The sequence below is a fragment of the Patagioenas fasciata genome, chromosome 3 (genome assembly GCF_037038585.1).
Source record: "Patagioenas fasciata isolate bPatFas1 chromosome 3, bPatFas1.hap1, whole genome shotgun sequence".
NCBI lineage: Eukaryota > Metazoa > Chordata > Aves > Columbiformes > Columbidae > Patagioenas > Patagioenas fasciata.
The window spans coordinates 31392014-31411982 of NC_092522.1; the positions used below are offsets into that span (position 1 = coordinate 31392014).

The 19969-nt window shown below is 40.2% G+C and overlaps 1 protein-coding gene across 2 annotated transcripts; it reads right to left on the reverse strand.

Moving 5' to 3' along the window:
• Nucleotides 1-7662: 7662 nt before the first annotated feature.
• COX7A2L (cytochrome c oxidase subunit 7A2 like) lies at nucleotides 7663-17974 on the reverse strand. Of its 2 annotated transcripts, XM_065834962.2 has the most exons (3): nucleotides 17572-17973; nucleotides 9648-9782; nucleotides 7663-8780 (listed from the first exon to the last, which is right to left on the reverse strand). In XM_065834962.2, the coding sequence occupies exons 1-3, from the start codon at nucleotides 17641-17643 to the stop codon at nucleotides 8637-8639; spliced, it is 351 nt and encodes a 116-aa protein (XP_065691034.1). In that variant the 5' UTR covers nucleotides 17644-17973; the 3' UTR covers nucleotides 7663-8636. The 2 variants fall into 2 exon arrangements, with proteins under 2 accessions (XP_065691034.1, XP_065691035.1); XM_065834963.2 differs by lacking the exon at nucleotides 9648-9782 and having other exon boundaries at nucleotides 17572-17974.
• Between the last annotated feature and the right edge of the window lie 1995 nt (nucleotides 17975-19969).

The following is a 19969-nucleotide window of genomic DNA, read 5'->3' on the forward strand; positions in this document are numbered from 1 at the left end:
AAGGATTAATAGAGTAAATCACATTTGATTTGTAACCAAAATGGTACAAATAGCTAGAAACAGAAGATCATTTTGCATTTGTCTTTTCTAAAAATGGAGCTATTGAAATTAATATTAGGATTTTCTTAATTTCTACAAAAATAAAAATGTATAGTGACAAAATGATGCTCTGTGGCTGTTCAGGCTGCCAGATCTGATGGTCTTGTCTGGCTCACAGAATGCAACTGCTCATCACAAACACAGCTGTGAAGTTGCTTATAATTTTTGGTGCCATCACTATTTAAAAATGCTGCTGTATCATATAACAGACTTTGTATGAGATAAAGGTGATTTCAGAGTAAACCTAAGAAATTAAATCCACTTTTGATTTATTCTAGTGTATCTGATCCTAAATAGTTCTTTGTTGCAAAAATTATAGCAAATATGCAATTATTTCTATAACAGATTCTGCAACTCTCATATACCACTCAAGTGAAATTCCAGCCAAAGTTCACACAGACTGTAACATTTGGCTTCAGTGGCATGGTTGGGTGCATTGTAATGAGTGCTATCAGTAAATCAAGAGAACTTTGATCAAAATCAAAAATTATAAATTGTATTATATACAAAATATAATGCAAAGCTTCAAGGAGCTCTGTATCTATAGAAATATGCTATGAAATAACTGTGAAAAACTTTCAGTCTTAATGGTACAAAACTAGTTCTTGCTCCTTCTACACGCTTAAGCAATGATAGATTTTTTTTTTGCATATTACTCTTGCACTCCTGATTTTCCCTGTTGGAGTAAAGAATAGAGTCTGAAAAACAAAACAAATTAAAACAAAGCTGTAGTGCCAGGAACAGACAAAGCATGTTTGTCTTTGTAGGTGCAGTCAAATCAGCACCCTAGGTTTATAAATTATTTGGTACTCAGTGTAGAGAAAAAACCAAAACACACAACAACAGCAGCAAAACTTGGTGATAGCTGTTGACAGTGTTTGGTAAATGGCAGACTGCGAGTTTACCATGTGCAGTGCTTGTATTAAATGCTCTGGTCTCATCACAGAAAATGGGGGGAGATTTAAAACCCAACAATGTCACCCATCTTGCAGACTCTAGGTTGTATTGTCTCTGCAGATGGGACAAAAAGAACTGCATTTGTTTCACCAGGCAGTTATGACAATGCAGATTTCTGTGGGATACCTTGGATGGCAAAATAATCATTTTAGTATAATTGCTCTAGAGTTTGATCTATACTTTGTGTCCTGTAAACTTTTCAGTCCCAAAAGAGCATCAAACTGGGTCACATATACTGTCACAAATTCACAGTTAGCACTTCCATTGACGTCAGCATGAGTCCCATGTCTGGAGCGGCAGAGATGCGGCTTATTACAAACTGCTTCAGAAGAAAGAAATTGCTCTCTGCTATTTGATTCTTCTGATTGGGAGAGATGGAATGTGAAAGGAATCTCAAGAGGAGAAAACTCTGTAGGGATTTCCTGTCATAATCTGTAAAAATGGACAGAAATTCTCCCAGGTCTTTTGGTTTGTCTGTTTTATTTTGTTTTTCCTAATGCCTCTTACCCTAACCTTGAATGTTTGTGTAACAGACCATTGTGACAAGAACATAAAGGACTTTCTTCTTTCACATGTGCCATTTCCACTTTGGCCTAGATTTCGCCATTAGGAATTAAACTTGGAGAGGTTGCTATGCAAACCTGAATCAACATAAATTCTGCTGACAAAATAGTGATGAGTATAGAAATACAGCCTGAAAATGAGTTTATACTTTGCCAGAAACAAGACTTGTTCCGATTCAGACCTAGGAGAGACAACGTTAAAATCCAAATGTAGACAGTGCAGTAACAGTTCAACTCTAAATTGTCTGGAGTGGATTTCAACAGGTTAGTTATATTATTTTTTTTTTAACTTCTTCTTTGCCTTCTGAAGACAAGTTTTGCTGGGTCTTCCATAGTTTAATTTCTTCAAGGCAGTGGTGCAAACCATGCAAAATGTTTGCTACAGGTTCTGGATTTTGTTTGTTTATTGTCACTCCTGGAAATATATTCTTCCTGAAACAAAACTGAAAAACAGAATTAAACCTGCAGGCCTTATGTATGTATATGTGCATATTAATTCTGAGAAAGAAGGGTCATAATTGCTCATTCATGCACTGAGTTCAGTAACTTTCAGGTGCTGTGGGTCTATGGGGCAGAGTGGAGGAGCTAGGGGGCGTGGTCAGCTGGAGAGGGGCGTGGCCAGGCTGCCTTCATCATTCTCTGAGTGGGCACTGCAGTTGTTTTTTCAAAAAAAAAAGCTGTTATTTGTTTCAAAATTCTGGGAAATAGCCCCAAGTCCTCCCTGCTTAAATATTTTTAAAAATTAAATTATTATTAGTAGTAGTAGTATTATCATTATCATTATTAAAAAGCCAAATTTGTTCCCGCTTAAATATTAATTTAGTAAATTATTGATAAATAGATTTTGCATGTTTTTTTTTTTCTCACAGCCCGTTGGTCAGTGAAAGTAAAAAAAAAAAATATGCCACGCACAGATGAGAAATTTCTTGAAGGGTGAGTGCCTCTTTCAATTATTCAAACATTTTAACATTGTCACACTTGAATATTTAACCATGATTACATTTTCTACATGTTGTAGTAGAGAGAGATCAGATACACGGCTTCTCTGCAGGCAGACCTGATGGGCAGTATGGATCAGGGTCTGCAAAGCTAGGAACTTGTCTGAACAAAGGTTCGAAGCCCTGTCTAGTGAGCCATTCTTCAGTGGCCACGGGGAGCTACTACACAGCTTCACAAAGCTCCAACTGAACTTCTGGGAAACCAGTAAGTCTCTGAGATTGCCAGAAATCATCCTTTTAGCCCATTTTTGAAGTACCTTTTTTTGAAAAGAGTGTAAGAAGGGCATGGTGCTGAAAGCAGTTTGATTGGTTTCTCCATGTCTTGGTGAGCCCACATGGACCCCAGCCTGCTGTACCGCAATATGGCGTTCTGCTCCTGCTCTGGTTTAATAAGAGCCTCAGTCGTGACTCCTGTTCATTCTGCTGGGTCGGGCTGCTGACAATCCCTGTGCTGAAGTGTGGGTTTTGTTACGCATATAAGCAGACTTGCTCAATCAGTTCCAATTAGAAAACTAACACATTTTCTTTCGGCTTATGCAAGAATAAACTTTAACAAGCAAGCACTTGCTCTTTACGCCAGAAAAACAGTATTTCATTGGTTTTGCTTTCTTAGCTACATGACAGGATCAAGTTGCTGGAATTGACACAACTTCTCCACTTCTCCAAACATGCTCTCCTTGCCTTCTTCCAAAGAAGTGCTCTTACAGTTCTAGTTGAAGCCACAATTTGCACTTTTGCCGTATTGTGAATTAGACAATGCTCAACCTTCTCTTGCGAGTAGGTAAGCGACTAAAATTACACAGATTATATTCCTTACAGTGTAACAAGAACAATGTTAAATGCTCAGGATGGTTTTGTGTGGAAGAATACGTGGCTTACGGTAGCAGGTTGCACCGAACTCTGCTACAGATGCTATCAGCTGTCTCTGCTCTGTGCCTCAGGTCAAAGTTTTGTAATGGACGTACATTATAACTAATGCTTAAATTTCTGATTTTGGGTGCTCAGTGATGAAATCGGAAAGGGATTTTAAGATGTTTGAGGTAGCACCACAACACAAGCAACTTGTAGCAAGATTGATGCATGTGACTGAATTGCAAGGAAGATATAAAAAGGGTATAATACACATTCGAGGTAACATGATTTGAATTTTAAGACTGTTGCAGGGAAGGAGTATTTCCTGTATCTCTCTGAAATACAGTTGGGTGCTTGCAAGCAGCAAGTCTTTTGATGCCCCCACATTTACACACCTGTATAAAAGCTTCTTCAACTACCTGCCCCTGTAGTAAGGGGTTCACCTGTGTCCCTGGAGTAGATGTGAGTTGTTGACAGGACCATATATTTCACAAAGGAGACTTCCAGCATTTGTTCCAACTTGCAGAATAGTAACACGTTACAAATGAATACTTTCTGATATGAATATTTTAGAAGTTCTCTTGAAGCACTTAGAAAGCAATTAGAAATTCATTTCTTCTGTGGCACAGATTATTTTTAAAGTGTTGTGGAAAACTCATGAAGCAAACCATAAAACTTTTCATGGTCTTCAATAGAAATGTGGGAGTGAGGGAGAAAAGTGATGGTGGTATGCAGCTGATGTAAAGCGAGGCAAAATACTTCTCCTTCCCTCCCACCCCCTTAGTTTTGTGGCACTGCATCCACTGGGCAGTCATTTAGAAAAATGTTTTAGCATGGGATATCGTCCCTCTTTGAAGCCAAAGGACAATGAATGCCTTCTTGTAGGCCAGATACAGGATTCCTGCAGCACACTGGGGTGGGGGGAAACACACTCTTGAATTTAACACTCTTGCATTTTGGGATATACAAATGAATTGGCTCCTCCTGTCTAGTGCCACACTCAAAAGCAGTCTGGGATCATAAAAGAAGCACCAGGAGATAAGATCTGGTGCTATGAGATGCCATACTGATACTTGATAGTGTACATCCTATTTTCTGATCCACAGGCATGCTTGCACCCCCTTTCAGAGCAAATACGCTTCTGCTTCTTAGCAATCTGTGCATCGCTTGCACTGCAGCTAACTGGAGTTGATTCAAATTAATAAAGTAATCTTTAATAAGCTAAGATGCAATTAGTACTGAATATGTAAAATACTTAAAAGGTTGTTTTTCATGCCTATTGCTAAAATTAATGCTTAGATTACAGAAAACTTCTTCCCAATTTCCATTTTGAAATACAGACCAAACTCTGGTTTCCTGTGAAACTTTTGACTGAGGCTAAGGGCTGTAGAGGGAAAGAGTATTCTGTGTCACAAAACACAAGTAGCTTGTAACCTTGTAACTTTTTTTTTTTTTTTTAGAATAGTTTAGCGTGATTTCTCCATGTAGCTTACCCAATACATGCACTTCTTTCTAATTGCGTAAAAGCATTTGGATTTCTTGAATTTTAAGATGTGCAGGTGTAACAGTTTGCGACAGGACTGGAAAAAGCTGATCTATGACTTTTCTGAAGCCTCTTGGAAGGCTTAAATTTGGAGGAAGGAGGATAAGGAGAGAGCAAGTGCTATGTTTGTATGTGTGAGGAAACATCTCCTAAAACATTCTCTTCAACTTTTTGATGTCTGCAAGATTAGATTCTCATTTTCCTTGTTTCTCTTGCTTTTATTCCTTACACTGCCTTTTAATTTGACAAGTTTTACTTTAAGGCAAGACCAATGAATTAAGGTCTTAGTATTGAAATAATCCCTATTGACAATCTAAAATGTTAAGGCAAAAGCCTGTTGAGATGGTATATGGTCATACTGACATACTGTGGAGGATCGTCTCCTTAACACTTACTTTGAAAGCAGCTGAAAGGCATACGTGCACACTACCAACGTCTTTTCAAGCACATTTACTCTCCTACTCCCACATAGAAAGCACAGAGGTAGATCTTATTTTAAAACCACTACAAAGATCTAACTATTGAATTCAGATTGCCGGACAGATCATTTAAGAAGGAAAATCACTGTCTCTCGACAATAGGATAATGCCATGGGGAACGGATGATGATATAATTTTGTTCTGAAGTATTGTAAATCTCAGCTGCTTCCCCTTCCAAGCCAGGCACCTTGGAGTCTGAGAACTTATTATAATTTATTTTCTACTGTACATTCAAGCCAAAACACTAGAGTATGCAAGCTATCACTGAAAAATGCATCCTGTTTTCTCAGGTTTTGGTACTGGTAGGTGCCATAATTTCTAGGACAAAACTGAGAGGGTCTTTAAAAAAAAAAAAAAAAAGGCAGAACATAATACACATATAATGGAGTTGTAGCAGCTAAGTCAGATTCTTACTCCTGGGAATGACAACTCAAAATATTGAGTAGCCTTTTCAACACTGCAATTCACTCCTGGTTTTCCTTGCTTAAGACTGTATTTAACATCAGGCCGGGCCAGACTACTCCTTTTACAGGTAAGGATGTTCTTGAAGGTTTAAAAAATAAGATTAGGTCTCTCTATCACAAACAATAATTCAAAACACTGGAACTCTCTTCAATCTCCATAGAAGTCCAGCATCCGAAATATTTTAAAATAGATATTCAACAGAGCTTTTTTCCTAGGAAGAAAAAGGATTTACCATGTTGTAAATTCTTTATGATTCTCAAAGCTAATTGAGAAAAGGGGCAAGATTTTGCTGCTGCAGCCCAGCCTAACCTTCTGGTTACAGCTTGTGAGCTTTCCTGTTCTTCAGAGCACTTTCTGTGAGAATATAGAAATGCAATCTCCTCTTTTGCTCGCAACTGGAGCCCTGCCCAACGGCTGCAGACAGGCAATGCCTTTTTGTTCTGTAACCTTCAAGCGAACCAGGGATGTGAATCTGACAAGCTGAAGCAGCATTCTCATCCTGTTTCAACCGGGTCAGTTTTTCTGAGAAAGGCAAAGTGAAAACAATTTTTCAAAATCTAACCACTGTGAAAGCAAAGGATTATCTAGTATCTGTTTTGTTGTTTGTTTTGTTTTGTTTTTTTTCAAAATATGATGGTGTTTTCCCTTTGGCATGTGTTTTTAACTACTGACAAAGAGCTGGAAAAAGCTAGACCCAGGGCAATAGGAAGACAATTCTGATACTTGTAGTTCCACCCATGACCTCTATAGCAATACATGAACCCAATTTCGCTATTTGAGTTCTCTTTAAGCAAGCTGGTCCTGAGTGATAAGTCTGCGGTTGTTCTTTCTGCAAGTACTTGGAAGAGTATTTCCACTGGTTAATGAGCTACAATTTAGTTACTTTATCCACACCTGCCTTAGCAACTAGCAAAGTTGTTATCCTCTATGTAAACTCTAAAATAGTTGTTTAAAAAAAAAATAATACCCAAAACCTAAGAGCATAGAAATTCTCTGAGCAAAACTCATCCTCATTAAAATCTACCTGTCAACTTTGTGTGCAAAGTATCCTTTATTAGAAGATTCTTGTAGGCAGTGCTTAATATATGAAATGCAGGGAAGACAGAAAGTAACCAACCATGCTGCTTTCTCTTCCTCTTTTTTTTTTTTTTTAAATTTCCTTTTTAACAGCCTACAGCACAAGATTCCTAGTGCCACAGAAGCATAGATTACTGAGGATAAAATATTTTATCAGTAGAGGCAACACAGCTTTCAGTTCCTGGATAACTCAATAATTCTCTGCTCTTCTTTGAGTCTTGCTGTCCTTACAATATTATTTTTCAGTGACTTAATCTCTCCCATATCAACATTGACTGAAACCCAAGATGACAGTACAAGCAGCTATTTTCTTTCCTATGGAACAGTAATAATGCTTTGATTTAACTTGACTGGAAAAAAATCAGAATGTTTTTAGTAAAAGATTGAAGAAATAGGAGTTTTAGGTTCCTTCATCAACTGTTTTCCTTATTCACGTGGAATACAATTTCTGCATGGTTCTGGGAGAGATGGATCTTTACAGAGGGCAGTGGCTTCATGCTTATCCAGAGCCTGGGTGACTAAGAGTGAATACCTGATGTTCACAGAGGAGGATATATCAAAATAGAGCATGATTTTTGTGAAGACTTGAGTGAAACTTGCAGTTCAAGGCTATGATATTACAAAGGGAAGAGGATGAATAAAGATTTTTATTAGCTTCTCTGTCTTCCACACAAACAGCAAAGGAAATGTGTATGTGTGTACATAGATATGTGCATACACTGAAAATAACACACAGCTGCGCTATGACAGGGACCTCTGAGAGAGGGTTTTAAGACGATAAACCTCTCAAAAAGATTACAGTAAGGTAACTGAATCAATTGTCTGATTTGAGATCTAGAAATTGAACCTGAACTGAAGTGTACCATTATGTTTTTTTTTTCACTACCAACCCAGCTGAAGTGGTCTGAAACTTTTGAGAGTTGCCTGATTTATTATTCTTGTAGTTATCTTTATTGCACAATACGACAGTTTGACAAATTAAAGTCCAAAAATTGCTGTAACTGCTGCTACAACACTGGTGCACTCTGCTGCATACAGTGATACTACGTTATGGAATAAAACCACTTTGAATACTCCATGGAGATAAGCCCTTTGTACTACCACCAGAAGTATAAATACTTAATAACATACCAGCATTTGGAAAAGTTTCACTGCCACCTGCTTATGTAAAATGAGCTGTGTGACAGAAGAAGGTTTCTAGTATGTTATAATAATTACAGAATTTGCTTCTACTGTTTTGGAAACCAGCAGCATCCTTCCACTAAGGAATGTGGAGCATAGCCCGCAAAGGATTTGTCCTGTCCTATCTGTAACATTGTTTAAGTTGGGGGACGGAAAGAAAGAAAAGCTTAACTTTCTCCAATTGCTCATACACTCCTGCAAGACAAAAAATGCAAAGCTACAACCGTATGTTAGAATGAAGTCTAAGTCTGTTTATATTGATTTCTAGATCACATTAGGCAACCAATTTAAAAACATTTTCTCCAATAAATTTGATTTGAATAATGAATGCTACATGATCACAGAATTACAGCAAGTGCAGAATGATACATGCAGGAGGTCCTTCAGAGAAGTGTCCTAAGTCCCATGAGTTGTGGTTTGTTTACTTTTGGTTTCTTGGTTGTGAGGCCATGTACAGTGCTATTAGACAGTAGATAGTCCCGCCTATAGTTAGAGCCATAGTGGTCCGATAAAGCAGCTTATCTGGAACTCCTCTTTTCAGGTGTACCGGCAGTCCATCTGCTTTCTGTGGAAGAGTTTAAAAAGAAAAAAAAAAAAAACAACAACAACAAAAAACAAGAAATTAACATCCACACCAAGGCCACAAGAACAAGCTACCTCAGGTAAATGAAGAGATTTCCATGAAGGAAATCTCCTGACAAATAGGCTATCTACAATCAAGTGTATTACATGTTTTTCATTTAGCAAGACAAATGCAAAAGCAAGTTAATTTTGTTAGTCAAAGTTGCTAAGTGCAGGCAGAAATAACATAACTTGAAATATTTCTAAAGAGGACCTGGATGGGAAAAGTGTCACTAACAAAAGAATGTGAAAAGATATGTATAAAAGGTTATTCACCGAGTCAGACTGACAAATTCCCAATGCAAGTGGCATGTAAGAGAGAAAAGGGTACATTTATACAAAGTACATCCTTGATTTTTTTTTTTAATTCTTAATTCATTCATTTTATGACAAGTCCTAGTACACTAACAAAATGTATTTGAAAACTTTACTGTGCTCTTCTTATGCTGCATTATAAACAGCTTCAGTAATATTCAAATTACTACACACAAACCAGCAATGATCTGCTTTAAGACATAGGCTTGGATTCCCAGAAAGAAATTGCTTCCAACACTCAAATACTACAACAAGCACCTTCTGAAGCCAGCAAAAAGACAATGCTACTGGACTTTCCATTTCTGTATCTATCATCTCCTATACAAGGCATATATACCTGGTAGTATAGTACAAGTGTACAGGTTATACTGTACTTAGCACTTTCTTGACTAGACTTCACAAAATTTGGTATTGTAGAATGACAAAAATAATTAGCCACATTAAAATAAAGATATGTCCCACTCTCATTTTAAGGTACGCTCAAAGTTGTTGTTACCTGAAAAAGTTTCTGTAGGTCTGGCACCTTGTTTTTACCCAAGAAAGAATCAGTTGCTGGTAAATCTGAAGCAAGCTTAGTTGTTGTCCCAAAAATCAGAGCTGGGGATTCAGTGGAAACTATTGGTTTGAGTCCCTGCATAAATAAAGATTAAAATATCAAGGTATATAACACTTGCAAACGCAGCAGTTGTCACATTAGGCAGGCACACTGCCAGTCATTACAAGGATACATTATGAAGATTTTTTTATCTGGTATGAAGACCTGTGACAATGAGCTAAAGAGACATTGTTGGCTTACTCATTTCTCAGCTACTTCAGGTCAGTGCTCAGCAAGAAGAATAGAAGCCTTTTCTTTCATTACATAAATTCATATCACAAGTTTTTTCTGTGCTGGTACTTGGTCCAAATTGCTGCTTGTTTTTTGCACATAGTCAGACTATCCAGGGCTCTATCCAAGTAATAGGTTTAGAAGCAGGGGGTCAAGCAGAGTGAGGAGACTATACTGAACTCTTCCTCCTGAATGATTTATAGCTACTGCTTGCATAACTGGACATTAAATAATATGGATGTATAGTCTGAAGAGGGGAAAAAAAAGGGTTAGGACCACTTGTTTAATACAAAATTAGCAAGTGGTGCTCAAGGACACTCCAGCAGCCCTGACATGGTGGATATTTTATGCAGGTGTGATTGCACCCTATAATTCACATGCTGCTGCAACTTTTCACCCCTCAATGTATTTCCCATGAGCAGCATAATTTCATTTCCTTTCACTTCAGGTAGTTGTACTCTACATTTGCCATAATTTAAAAATTACATAATCCAGTTCTATGGATAAGATTGAGTGTACAAAGTCAGAGCCATCATGAGGTGGTATCCTTGCTTTTATTTTTATAGTTAGATTTAACAGTTATGCCTGGGCACATGGCAGTGATGTTTTACATTATGGCTCCTGAAACAGCTGTATTTTTTTTCTAACTTGCCACGGAAATTAAAAGCACTGTAAAAGCAGGTTAATGCAAAAGATTTTCATCACAAACAGAAGCAGTAATTCTCTCTATGGGTCAAGGCTGCACTGAAATTCTAGTTTCTGTTCAAGGGACTAGTTGATGCATCTTGTATTTAAAAGAACTGCTTGAACAATATTTGGAGCTGGAAGCAGACTGGCACTCTTTTTCTCTTATGCTTGCCATAGACCAGACATGTTTTTTCTATATGTATATTCTCTGAATTCTCTGACACAATAGACACCTTTAGCAGAAAGGCTGGATTTCTCTGCATCCCAAAACAGCCTACGAAATGGTTATCAGGGCTCCATCCTGAAGACATGGGTCCAGCTTCCCACTTCTCTAGTGCCTGAATGAATTTAGAATCCCTTCATTACCTTCTTGGTTATGTTTTGAAAGACAGCAGCCAAAACTGGATTCTCCGACAACATTCCATAACTAGTGCCTTCCTATGAACAGGTTTGCGCAGAAGAAAAGTACTGAAGTATTAAAGACTAAGCAGTTCTGGTCACACCGGTAAGAAGGAAGCATCTAAGAAAGTGATATTAGCCAGGAGAAGTCCCTGGTTATATATTCAAAGCTAAGTACCAGCTACATCAAAATACTTGAAGAAAGCCATTTTGGACGTGTATTTTTGTCTACAAGAACTTTCAGTACTTTATTAGATTAGTCTTAAAAGGTTGGTGACTTGACAGACAGAACTATAGAACAGATGCTTATACCAAATGTGCAGGTGACTTTTCCTCCAAAGCTTTTCTTGCATTCTTGATTGTCAGCATTGCAGTAACAGGCATCTTTCACCGTCCTTTAAGCTTCCATATCTGAATCTCACTTTTGCATTCCTGAGGGCCAACTTTTTCAGAAGCAGCCTTTGAGCTCACTTCAACAGTTACTAGATCATGTCTATTCCTACTTGTTGTGTTCATGCCTGCTTTATTTCATGAGCTATCTGTAGTGTATAAAAACTGTAAATACTGAGAACTAGAGTAAGCTGCAAACTACTTCAAAGAGTTCCATGATAAACATACTTCTTTCATCAGTCCTAAATTCAGACAGGGAGCTTAAAAATGTGATTATCAGCCCCCACCATTTATTAGCTCTAAAACTCCTGCCTCTACAGGATACCATGTAGATGCAAGACACACTCTATGAATTACTATGAGGACAGTGAAATCAGTTGTGTTAACAACTATAAGTTATCACATACTTTTTCAGGTTTTAGAAATACATTCCTGTTCAGATAGTTATAAGATCTCTTCTGCTGAAGCAACAGGATATTCAAAGCTGTCTCAGGTCACTAATTTCATCATGAAATCAAATGAAACAATTTCAGAAAACTCATATAATCATCAGTGTACTCTTGTAAATTACTTCCAAAGCAGCATGACATCAGTTTGGAATATCAAATAGCAATTTAAATAAAAATCATTGATATGGTTCATTGGCATGAGGAAAGATTACAACAAAACACATGCTGCAGAACACAGACATTGCCTAACACTGACATTGCATTACTCAGGGTCCCTTGCTCCAATCAAGCTCAGCTAAACTATAAGTGTGTGGCTGTTCCAACTCAGTGCTTGTTGTGTTCATCAAGAGAAAGTGGCAAGTGCTTTATCTCACAGCCAGCTTCTTGCTAAGCTTAGTGTGCATGAAGAGAAATCCTCAGTACTACACGTAAGAATGTCAATACAGATCATTTTTAAGCAAGTCCTTAAAACACTTAAAACGACCCTGAATTGTCACTTGTATATGACATGACTAAAACTGCAGGTTTAGTTAATAACATCAGTGCCCCACTACGCTCAAGATGGTATGCAGGAATTAATGGCTCTACATACTTGACCTATGCTTCACAGGAAAATGTTTCACATTGATAATTCCTCTTCTAATATTAAGGGGTTAATCTTTTATTCCTAATCACATTAACAGGAATTTGTTCCAATTCTTGAACAAAGTACAACAGATCTACTGGTACAGAAGAGTCAACATCAGCTGATTGCATCAGCATGCTTACAGCAATGACTTCCTCAAATGCTGAAGTCCTCCATGAAAGGTCAGGACATGGAGCTAATGCAAAACAACACAATTCTCTGCCTAACCCCTCTGTAAACTGTGTTTGTTTTCCTGTCAGAGGTCTGAAGGTCTTAGAATGCAATCTATCTGTTGGTTGGCCAACATACTCAAAGTTGAAACAAACTTATGCCTTGCTAGAATGAATTCCCAAGCTAGATTTATATTTTTCTGACAGCACAAAACAGTTAAAGATTTGGAACACAATTTAATGGAGATAGCACCACGCTTAAGTTTTTAAATGTTAGGAGAATTGCTCAAGCAGATCAGAGAATGAGAAAGTAGAGAAAACTGAAGGACCAAAATTAAAAGGGGAAACAGGAAAATTAAGCTGAGAATTATTCTTTCAGAACATGTATCAAAGTAACTTTCACAAACTTGCTCAACCTAGACACTTCTAACCTAAATAGCAGATCCTTCATAGAAGAAGATACCTCACTGTGTGAGGTTAAATATATTTGTTATTTCTAACACAAGTATGCTTTCAGGTAGGATTACTAGAGGCTTTGTTTGTATTGGGATGACACATGCAAGTAAAAGTGATTTTGTATATATTTTAAGTATCATCTACAGCATAAAGGGTTAATCATTATAGTTTCTCAATGAACTCTAAAAAATTCGTAACAGCTAAAATCAAAAGATCTGTGGAGATTTTAAATAGCTACAAGCACAATAAGCTGTATCAAGTGAACATAGGGTAGTATGACTTGAATTCCTCCTAGGATCATGGTCAGCCTTTGAAGAACTAGGGAAAAGTTCATATAGTCATTCTCACCTGACAGCATTTTAAATTGGTCCCACTATTTGTACTTTAAACGTAAGCCAACTCTTTGAATTAATGGTTTTTATTGCATTTGTAATGGTTATGGCAGTCATTCTCCTCCTAAATACAAGCAGTAGTATGAGCTGAGAAGGTTCCCATTTATTCAAACAGGCTGAATTGTTCATACTACTTTACATAACTTTGTTAAATGAAAAATTAAGTCATCTAAGAATGCTAAGACTGAGGTGAAAAGAACAACACAGGTTTCAAACTAAGCAAATTTTTTTGTTAGTGTAAGTTGTTAGTTATGTTACTGTCAGCAAAATAATTTCTGAAATACATTTTGACTGATATTTTGCAAGCTCATAATAAGCTTAAATCTGCATCTGAACAACACTCCATTGGGAAGCATCAAAATGCAACAGTACAGAATAGAGTAAATTATGACACTGCATATTTTGTCAAGCAAAATTTGAACACGAGGATGTCATCATTTTGCCAGAAACATCAAGATAAATAGAAGCATAAAAAGCAAACCATTTCACATGCTGAGCTATGTTTTTATTAAATATATCAATGAAATCAAAAGGAAAAAAATTGCTTTGAACTTAACACCTACTTACGTGATTACTTTCTTATTTTAATCTCTAGTTATTTTTCCTTTTATATTTTAATCTCTATTGCAAACAGTTCTACCAGACTGATGCATCTGAATGTGTCATCTGGGACTAGAGTCAAACTACAAAAAAAAAAAAACAAAAAAACAAAAAAAACCCTACTAAACCTACCAAAAAGCTGGCCTAAGAATATTGGAAAAGGGGACTGAATGTACCTTTTAAAAATGCAGCTGTTCTATTGCACAGCATGTTTGCATGCCTAAGTTGAGGACTAAGCTGTGTGAATGGTGAAAGATAGTGTTTCCTTCATCAATATGAAAAAAAAAAATTATAAACCAAGACAATATTCATAAGATTGCTCTGAAATGCTCCTGCTTGAATACAATCTCATCTTCTCAATTACGTTCTCTCAAAAGTTAGGTTTTAACATTTCAGCGATGACACTGAAATGAAATATAACGCCCAATGATGACCTAATGAGAAATCACTACAATGTTCTAGAAGAAAAGTATTTGTTCCTTGGACATTCTCTTTCCTGTCTTGCAGAGGACAGAGGTGAGATCTATCTATTTTACCTATCTGCAATGATACCTGTATGTGAAGCCAGTTTTGCATGGAACCTTTACAAACTGATTTTGATATATAACACTACAGCATTTTAATCTACATGATGTCTAGAATTCAGAATGCATTATGCCTATCTGTATATAATGCAATATTCATACACACCTAATATTCATTAACAGAAAAGAGAATTCTGTAATCCCCTCTTATCTTGCTTTTGCCTTTTTAATCCCTAAAACATAAAGATGTACTTAAAACAGGGTGATTGTTGTAATGGATTCTGCTGAATAGAAAGGTAGCAGTATTCTACAACTTGGGCTTCAGCAGCCCAGAGTGTTATCTTTAGGGCAGCTTTACTCCAGGTGGTTATCAGAGCTTTCTGTATTCCTGTGTGGGGGCTTTTCTCTTAGGATCCTAAAAAGGATGCATCATTTGCATAAAAATAGTCACAATGACCTAGAGACTAACACATAATGTTCTAAGCTATACTTTTCCAGAAAGGAGGTACTTCACTGATGGAGGCAGGCTTGAAGTCCTCCCTGCCCATCCCACCAGTGGTAACCCCAGCCTTTGTTTTCCTCTACACAAATTAAGCGTCAATTAATTTTTATTCTTTTAATATAACTTTGTGTAGAAGAGGTAAGAAGCGCTCCAAACACCGCAATAGTGGCAAGAGTGTCTTCTAGCACAAGTGCCTGTTGGACATAATCTTAATGAACTGACATACTTTTAGACTAGAACATATTATTCATTGCACTGTCTTCCCTGTGCCCTGCACCCCAGCTCCCCAGTAGCCACTCAGGAAGTCTTCCAAAGAGTGATGCGGAATGAGGAGGATAAAAAGCTTGGGATAGAAATTGCCATATCAGAAAGTCACTGGTGTCAGTATTTACTCAAGATCATAGGTTAGGTGAGGATGGAAGGGCCCTCAAGCGCTCTTCAGTTCAAACCGACATGAAACCAGGTTGCTATGGGTTTTGTTTGGTCTCGCCTTGAAAGTCTCCAAGGATGGAGACTGTGCAGCCTCCCTGGACACCCGCTCCGCTGCCTGACTGTTCTCACCATGAATATGTCCTTCCTTTGATCCAGGTTGAACTTCTCTTGATGCAGCTTATGCCTGCTGTCTTTTGTCCTCCCACCATTCACTGTTGTGCAGAGCCTGCCTCCATCATCTTGATAACCTTCCTGTAGGTGCTGGCTGGTCTTAGGTTCCCCCTACACCTTCTCTTCTCCAGGCAAAACAAGTCCCATTTCCTCATCCTCTCCTCACAGGACAAGTGCTTTGCCTTCCTGATCATCCTGGTGACCTCTGCTGAACTTGCCCCAGTTGATCAAGAAAATTCCCATACTGAGGGGCCCACAACTGAATGCAGTACCTGGATGTGATACGCGATATAATGCGCAACTTTTATTTCATTTCTGTGTGTACACGTTTCTATTTTTTTTTTTTTTTTCTTAAAAGCCTCACGTCATATGAGGTAGGTTTGCTCTCTGGAGGCAGTTCGTCAGAAGGCTGAGGTTTTTTAAAAAAAAATCATTCTTCCAATCCTTAACCTCCATGTTGTGTTTTTTGTTGTTGTTTTGTTTGTTTTTTAATTACTAAACTGTCAAAACTTACGTTTTTCAAAGTTTACTCAGACTTGAACACAGCACACCACTCATGCTGCCTTCATCCTGTGACAGATTCACTTTAAAAATCTTCCTAGTATTACACAGGAATCTGCACTGATGCACATAAAAGAAAACAAGTTCTGTGATTTCTTTTTCCACTACTATGCAAGTCTTCAAGGCCTTGAAATACCCAACGTAATCAGGATCCATTCTCCTCTCCCAAAGAATTAACCATGTATTTTAACTATAAAGTATGGAAGTATAAGCCTGTTTAATGAAGTCTTTAACCTCTATACAACTAGTAAATAAGCCAGCAACATACAGAGGAAAGGCTGTTTTTAGTTCTGCTTTAAATAATCATAGAATGTCTTGCATTGGAAGGGACCCACAAGGCTCATCAAGTCCAAATCCTGTCCCTGCACATGACAACCCCCCACTTCACACGACGTGTCTGAGGGTGTTGTCCAGTCTCTTCTTGAACACTGCCAGGTCTGGGGTCATGACATCTCCCTGGGGAGCCTGTTCCAGAGTCCACCACCCTCTGGGTGAAGAACGTTTTCCTCATGTCCAACCTGAACCTCACCTGGCACATCTTCCTGACATTCCCTCAGGTTCTGTCATTGGTTGCTAAAGAGAAGAGTTCAGCACCTGCCCCTCTTCCCCCTGTGAGGAAGCTGTAGGCCACAATAAGGTCTCCCCTCAGACTCCTCCAAAGAGACTTCTACAGATGTGTGTCTTCTCTAATAAGGTTTTTAATGCTTTCGGTAATTAGTTCTTTGGCATGCATAAGACGGGAGGACTTGCTGCAGTGCTGCAATCTTAAAACACCACCAGCCCCCATTCTAACTCAGGGACGGTCCTTCATGATGAATTCCTGCTGGAGTACCCACTGCGCCCCAAAACTGAACCGAGAGCTGCCCCGCAGCGCGAAGCGCCTCGCCCAAGGTCACACGGCGGGCCCGGCTCGCCGAGAGCAGCGCGGGTGCGTGCGGGGGAGCGGCAAGATCCCTCCCCCGCGGAATCGCCGCCGCCGGGGAACCCTGAACCACCGGCGGGGGCCGTGGCCGGAGTAGCAGCCAAGCGCCCTCCGCCCGGGAACGCGCACCCACCCGCCGACTCCAGCTCCCCGCGGCCATGCCGCCACCGCGCGGTGCTCGGCCCCGCCGCCTCCCCTGCCTGAGGCTGCCCCGGCGGGAGAAGGCGGCGGGCCCGGTTCGGTTCAGCGGGCCCTGGAGAAGAGGACGGCGAAGGTCACGGCCGCGAGGGCGCCCAGCGCAGCGGCGCCGTTACCTGCGGGTTGTAGGCGGCGGAGGCCGCGGCCCCAACCAGCCGCTGCGTGACGCCGTTGAACTTGTAGTACATGGCGGGGCCCCGGCGCGCCCGCTCCCCACGGCCCACCGGTTGCGACGCGCCTCGCGGAAGGACCCCCAGACCGATTTTTTTCTTTTCTTTTTTTTTCCGACGGCCGAACGTGCAAGGACCCGCCGGCTCGCGGAGCACCCCACGAGCGCCTGCGGGCGGTGAACGAGGGAAGCCCTTAAAGGAGCGGCGTAAAAAAGAGGAAAAATCCGGCGAAACACACAAGTCGTTACTAAAGCAGTAGGACTGCGTCCCTCCCTCGAATGCCTGCCGCTCTCTAAGTGAGGCCGGCGGCAATTTTCAGTCAGGCAGAAGGCTGGCCCCTAAGAGGCTGAGCTATTGTGCGCATGCGCACCGCTGCCCCCCGAAGGACAACCGCAGCGGGATGCAGACTGACGGGTGCTCTGGAGGGGTGGGGTTTCCGTCAGCCAATCAACGCAAAGCGGGTACGAGACCCCGCCCCCGAGAGGGGCGTGGCCGGGGCGGCAGTGGGCGGTGCCGCACCTGACGGGTTTTAGGGCCGCGCTGCCGGTGACGCCTCGGGTTAGGTTGGATTCGTGTGTGGGCGTGTCCGGCTCGTTTTGTCTTTGTCTTCTTGAGGACTGGCGGCTCCGGCCGCTTTAGGCCACCGTCGAGGTGGTCACGGGTGTCTGGTCTAGGCACCTGTCCAGGCTGCAGCCGCTGGGCCCCGGCGGCTGGGAACTTGTGGCAGTACCGGTGGCTTGTTCTGGAGTGTTTGGGTTTTGGAGCACAAGTCTGATGAGGTGCAGCTGAGGGAACTGAGGCTGTTTATCTTGGAGAAAAGGAAGCTGAGGGGAGACCTTATCGATGTCTACAGCTACCTGAAAGGAGGTTGTAGTGTGGAGGGTGTTGGACTCTTCTCCCAGGTAACAAGTGATAGGATGCGAGGAAGTGACCTCAGTTTGTGCCAGTGGAGGTTTAGATTGGATATTACGAAAAAATTCTTCACAGAAAGGGTTGTCAGGCATTGGAACAGGCTGCCCAGGGAAGTGGTGGAGTCACCATCCCTGGAGGTGTTTAAAAGGTGCTTAGACAAGGTTCTTAGGAACATGGTTTTGTACTAGAGTTAGGTTAGATTATGGTTGGACTCAACAATCCTGAGGGTCTCTTCCAAATGAAATGATTCTGTGATTCTATGATAGACATAAAGGTGGGACAGCAGCAGTTTTGTGTTCCAGAACTTAATCTTTGTGTCCCTGCGTTATCAAATTATTTCCTTCTATGCCACCATCTTCTGGAAGCATCTGAAATCTATAATTTGTCTCATGAGATAAGGCTTTTGTTAAATGAAATCAGCATCGTGAATGAGCGGCATGTGATGCCCTGCTACTTCTGTGGTGAACTTAATCTTCTCCAGAAGTCTGGCAGCCTGAAGGTACGATGTGGCAGGGTTGTGTTGTGCTTACAGCTTGGCCTGTGGGCAATGAGTGCTAATTTGGCTTCTGTGCACACCTTGGGTCACAGGCAGTTGCAAAACGAGAGTTTCTTTTTGGTAATCCAGAGCATCCTGCTATTGCCAGAGTCTGACAGTGCAAATGCATAATTTGAGTTCACCCTGTGAAATGCCTGCTGTTGGTTAAGGTTAAACACAAGGATTATGTGTTGGTACTGTTTAATCGTTAATCATCCGCACCAGTTAGGAGTATTGCTTGTTAGGAGTCCCACATACAGTTTTGCAGATATACTTGCTATTAAAATGTCTGTGGTCATACAGTAAGTGAAAACTACTAAAATATACTTTGCTTATAAACTGGGGGAAAATCTAATCATAGGGGATGTTTCAGAAAGTAAAACACCCATATGAAAATATGTATGATATGGTTTCTTTACCCACTCATAATGCCTTCTACTTAGTTTTCAGAATTTGAGTTTGGTGGCAGCAAAATGGAGCCTTGAGTCTCCTTGGGTTTATTCCCTTTTGAACAGACATGTCCTACACAGGGTAGCCACTGCTTGGTAATGAGGAAAGCCCCTGCAAGCCCTGTGCGTCCCTTTACTCGTGAGAGCAGGGCTATGAATCCAAAGTGTAGGTGCTTGCTGCACCAGTTCTTTTCTGTGCTTGTTGCCCTGCAGACAGGTTTTCTTCTTGGTGAGACTTCAATTCCACAAGCGCTGTCTCTGCTGTCCTCTCATCAAGAGAAGCAGCTGGATACCTCATACGTGATACCCTGAGTTAAAGTTCTGACTCTGTGTTAGGAACGTTAACTTGAGAGGTTATGTTATTTACTTAGTAAGTAGGAAACATATGGTATTTTGTGAATGTTACAGGAAGAATTGTGAAATCCCCGTAGCTTTCAAGACTAGGCAG

Excerpts from the sequence above, each read along its gene's own strand:
- COX7A2L (XM_065834962.2), bottom strand. The coding sequence starts at position 17,643 with ATGTACTACAAGTTCAACGGCGTCACGCAGCGGCTGGTTGGGGCCGCG. Across the intron at positions 9,783-17,571 it reads CCGCCGCCTACAACCCGCAG|GGACTCAAACCAATAGTTTC; the intron begins GTAACGGCGCCG and ends TTATTTATGCAG. Across the intron at positions 8,781-9,647 it reads ACCTACAGAAACTTTTTCAG|AAAGCAGATGGACTGCCGGT; the intron begins GTAACAACAACT and ends ACTCTTCCACAG.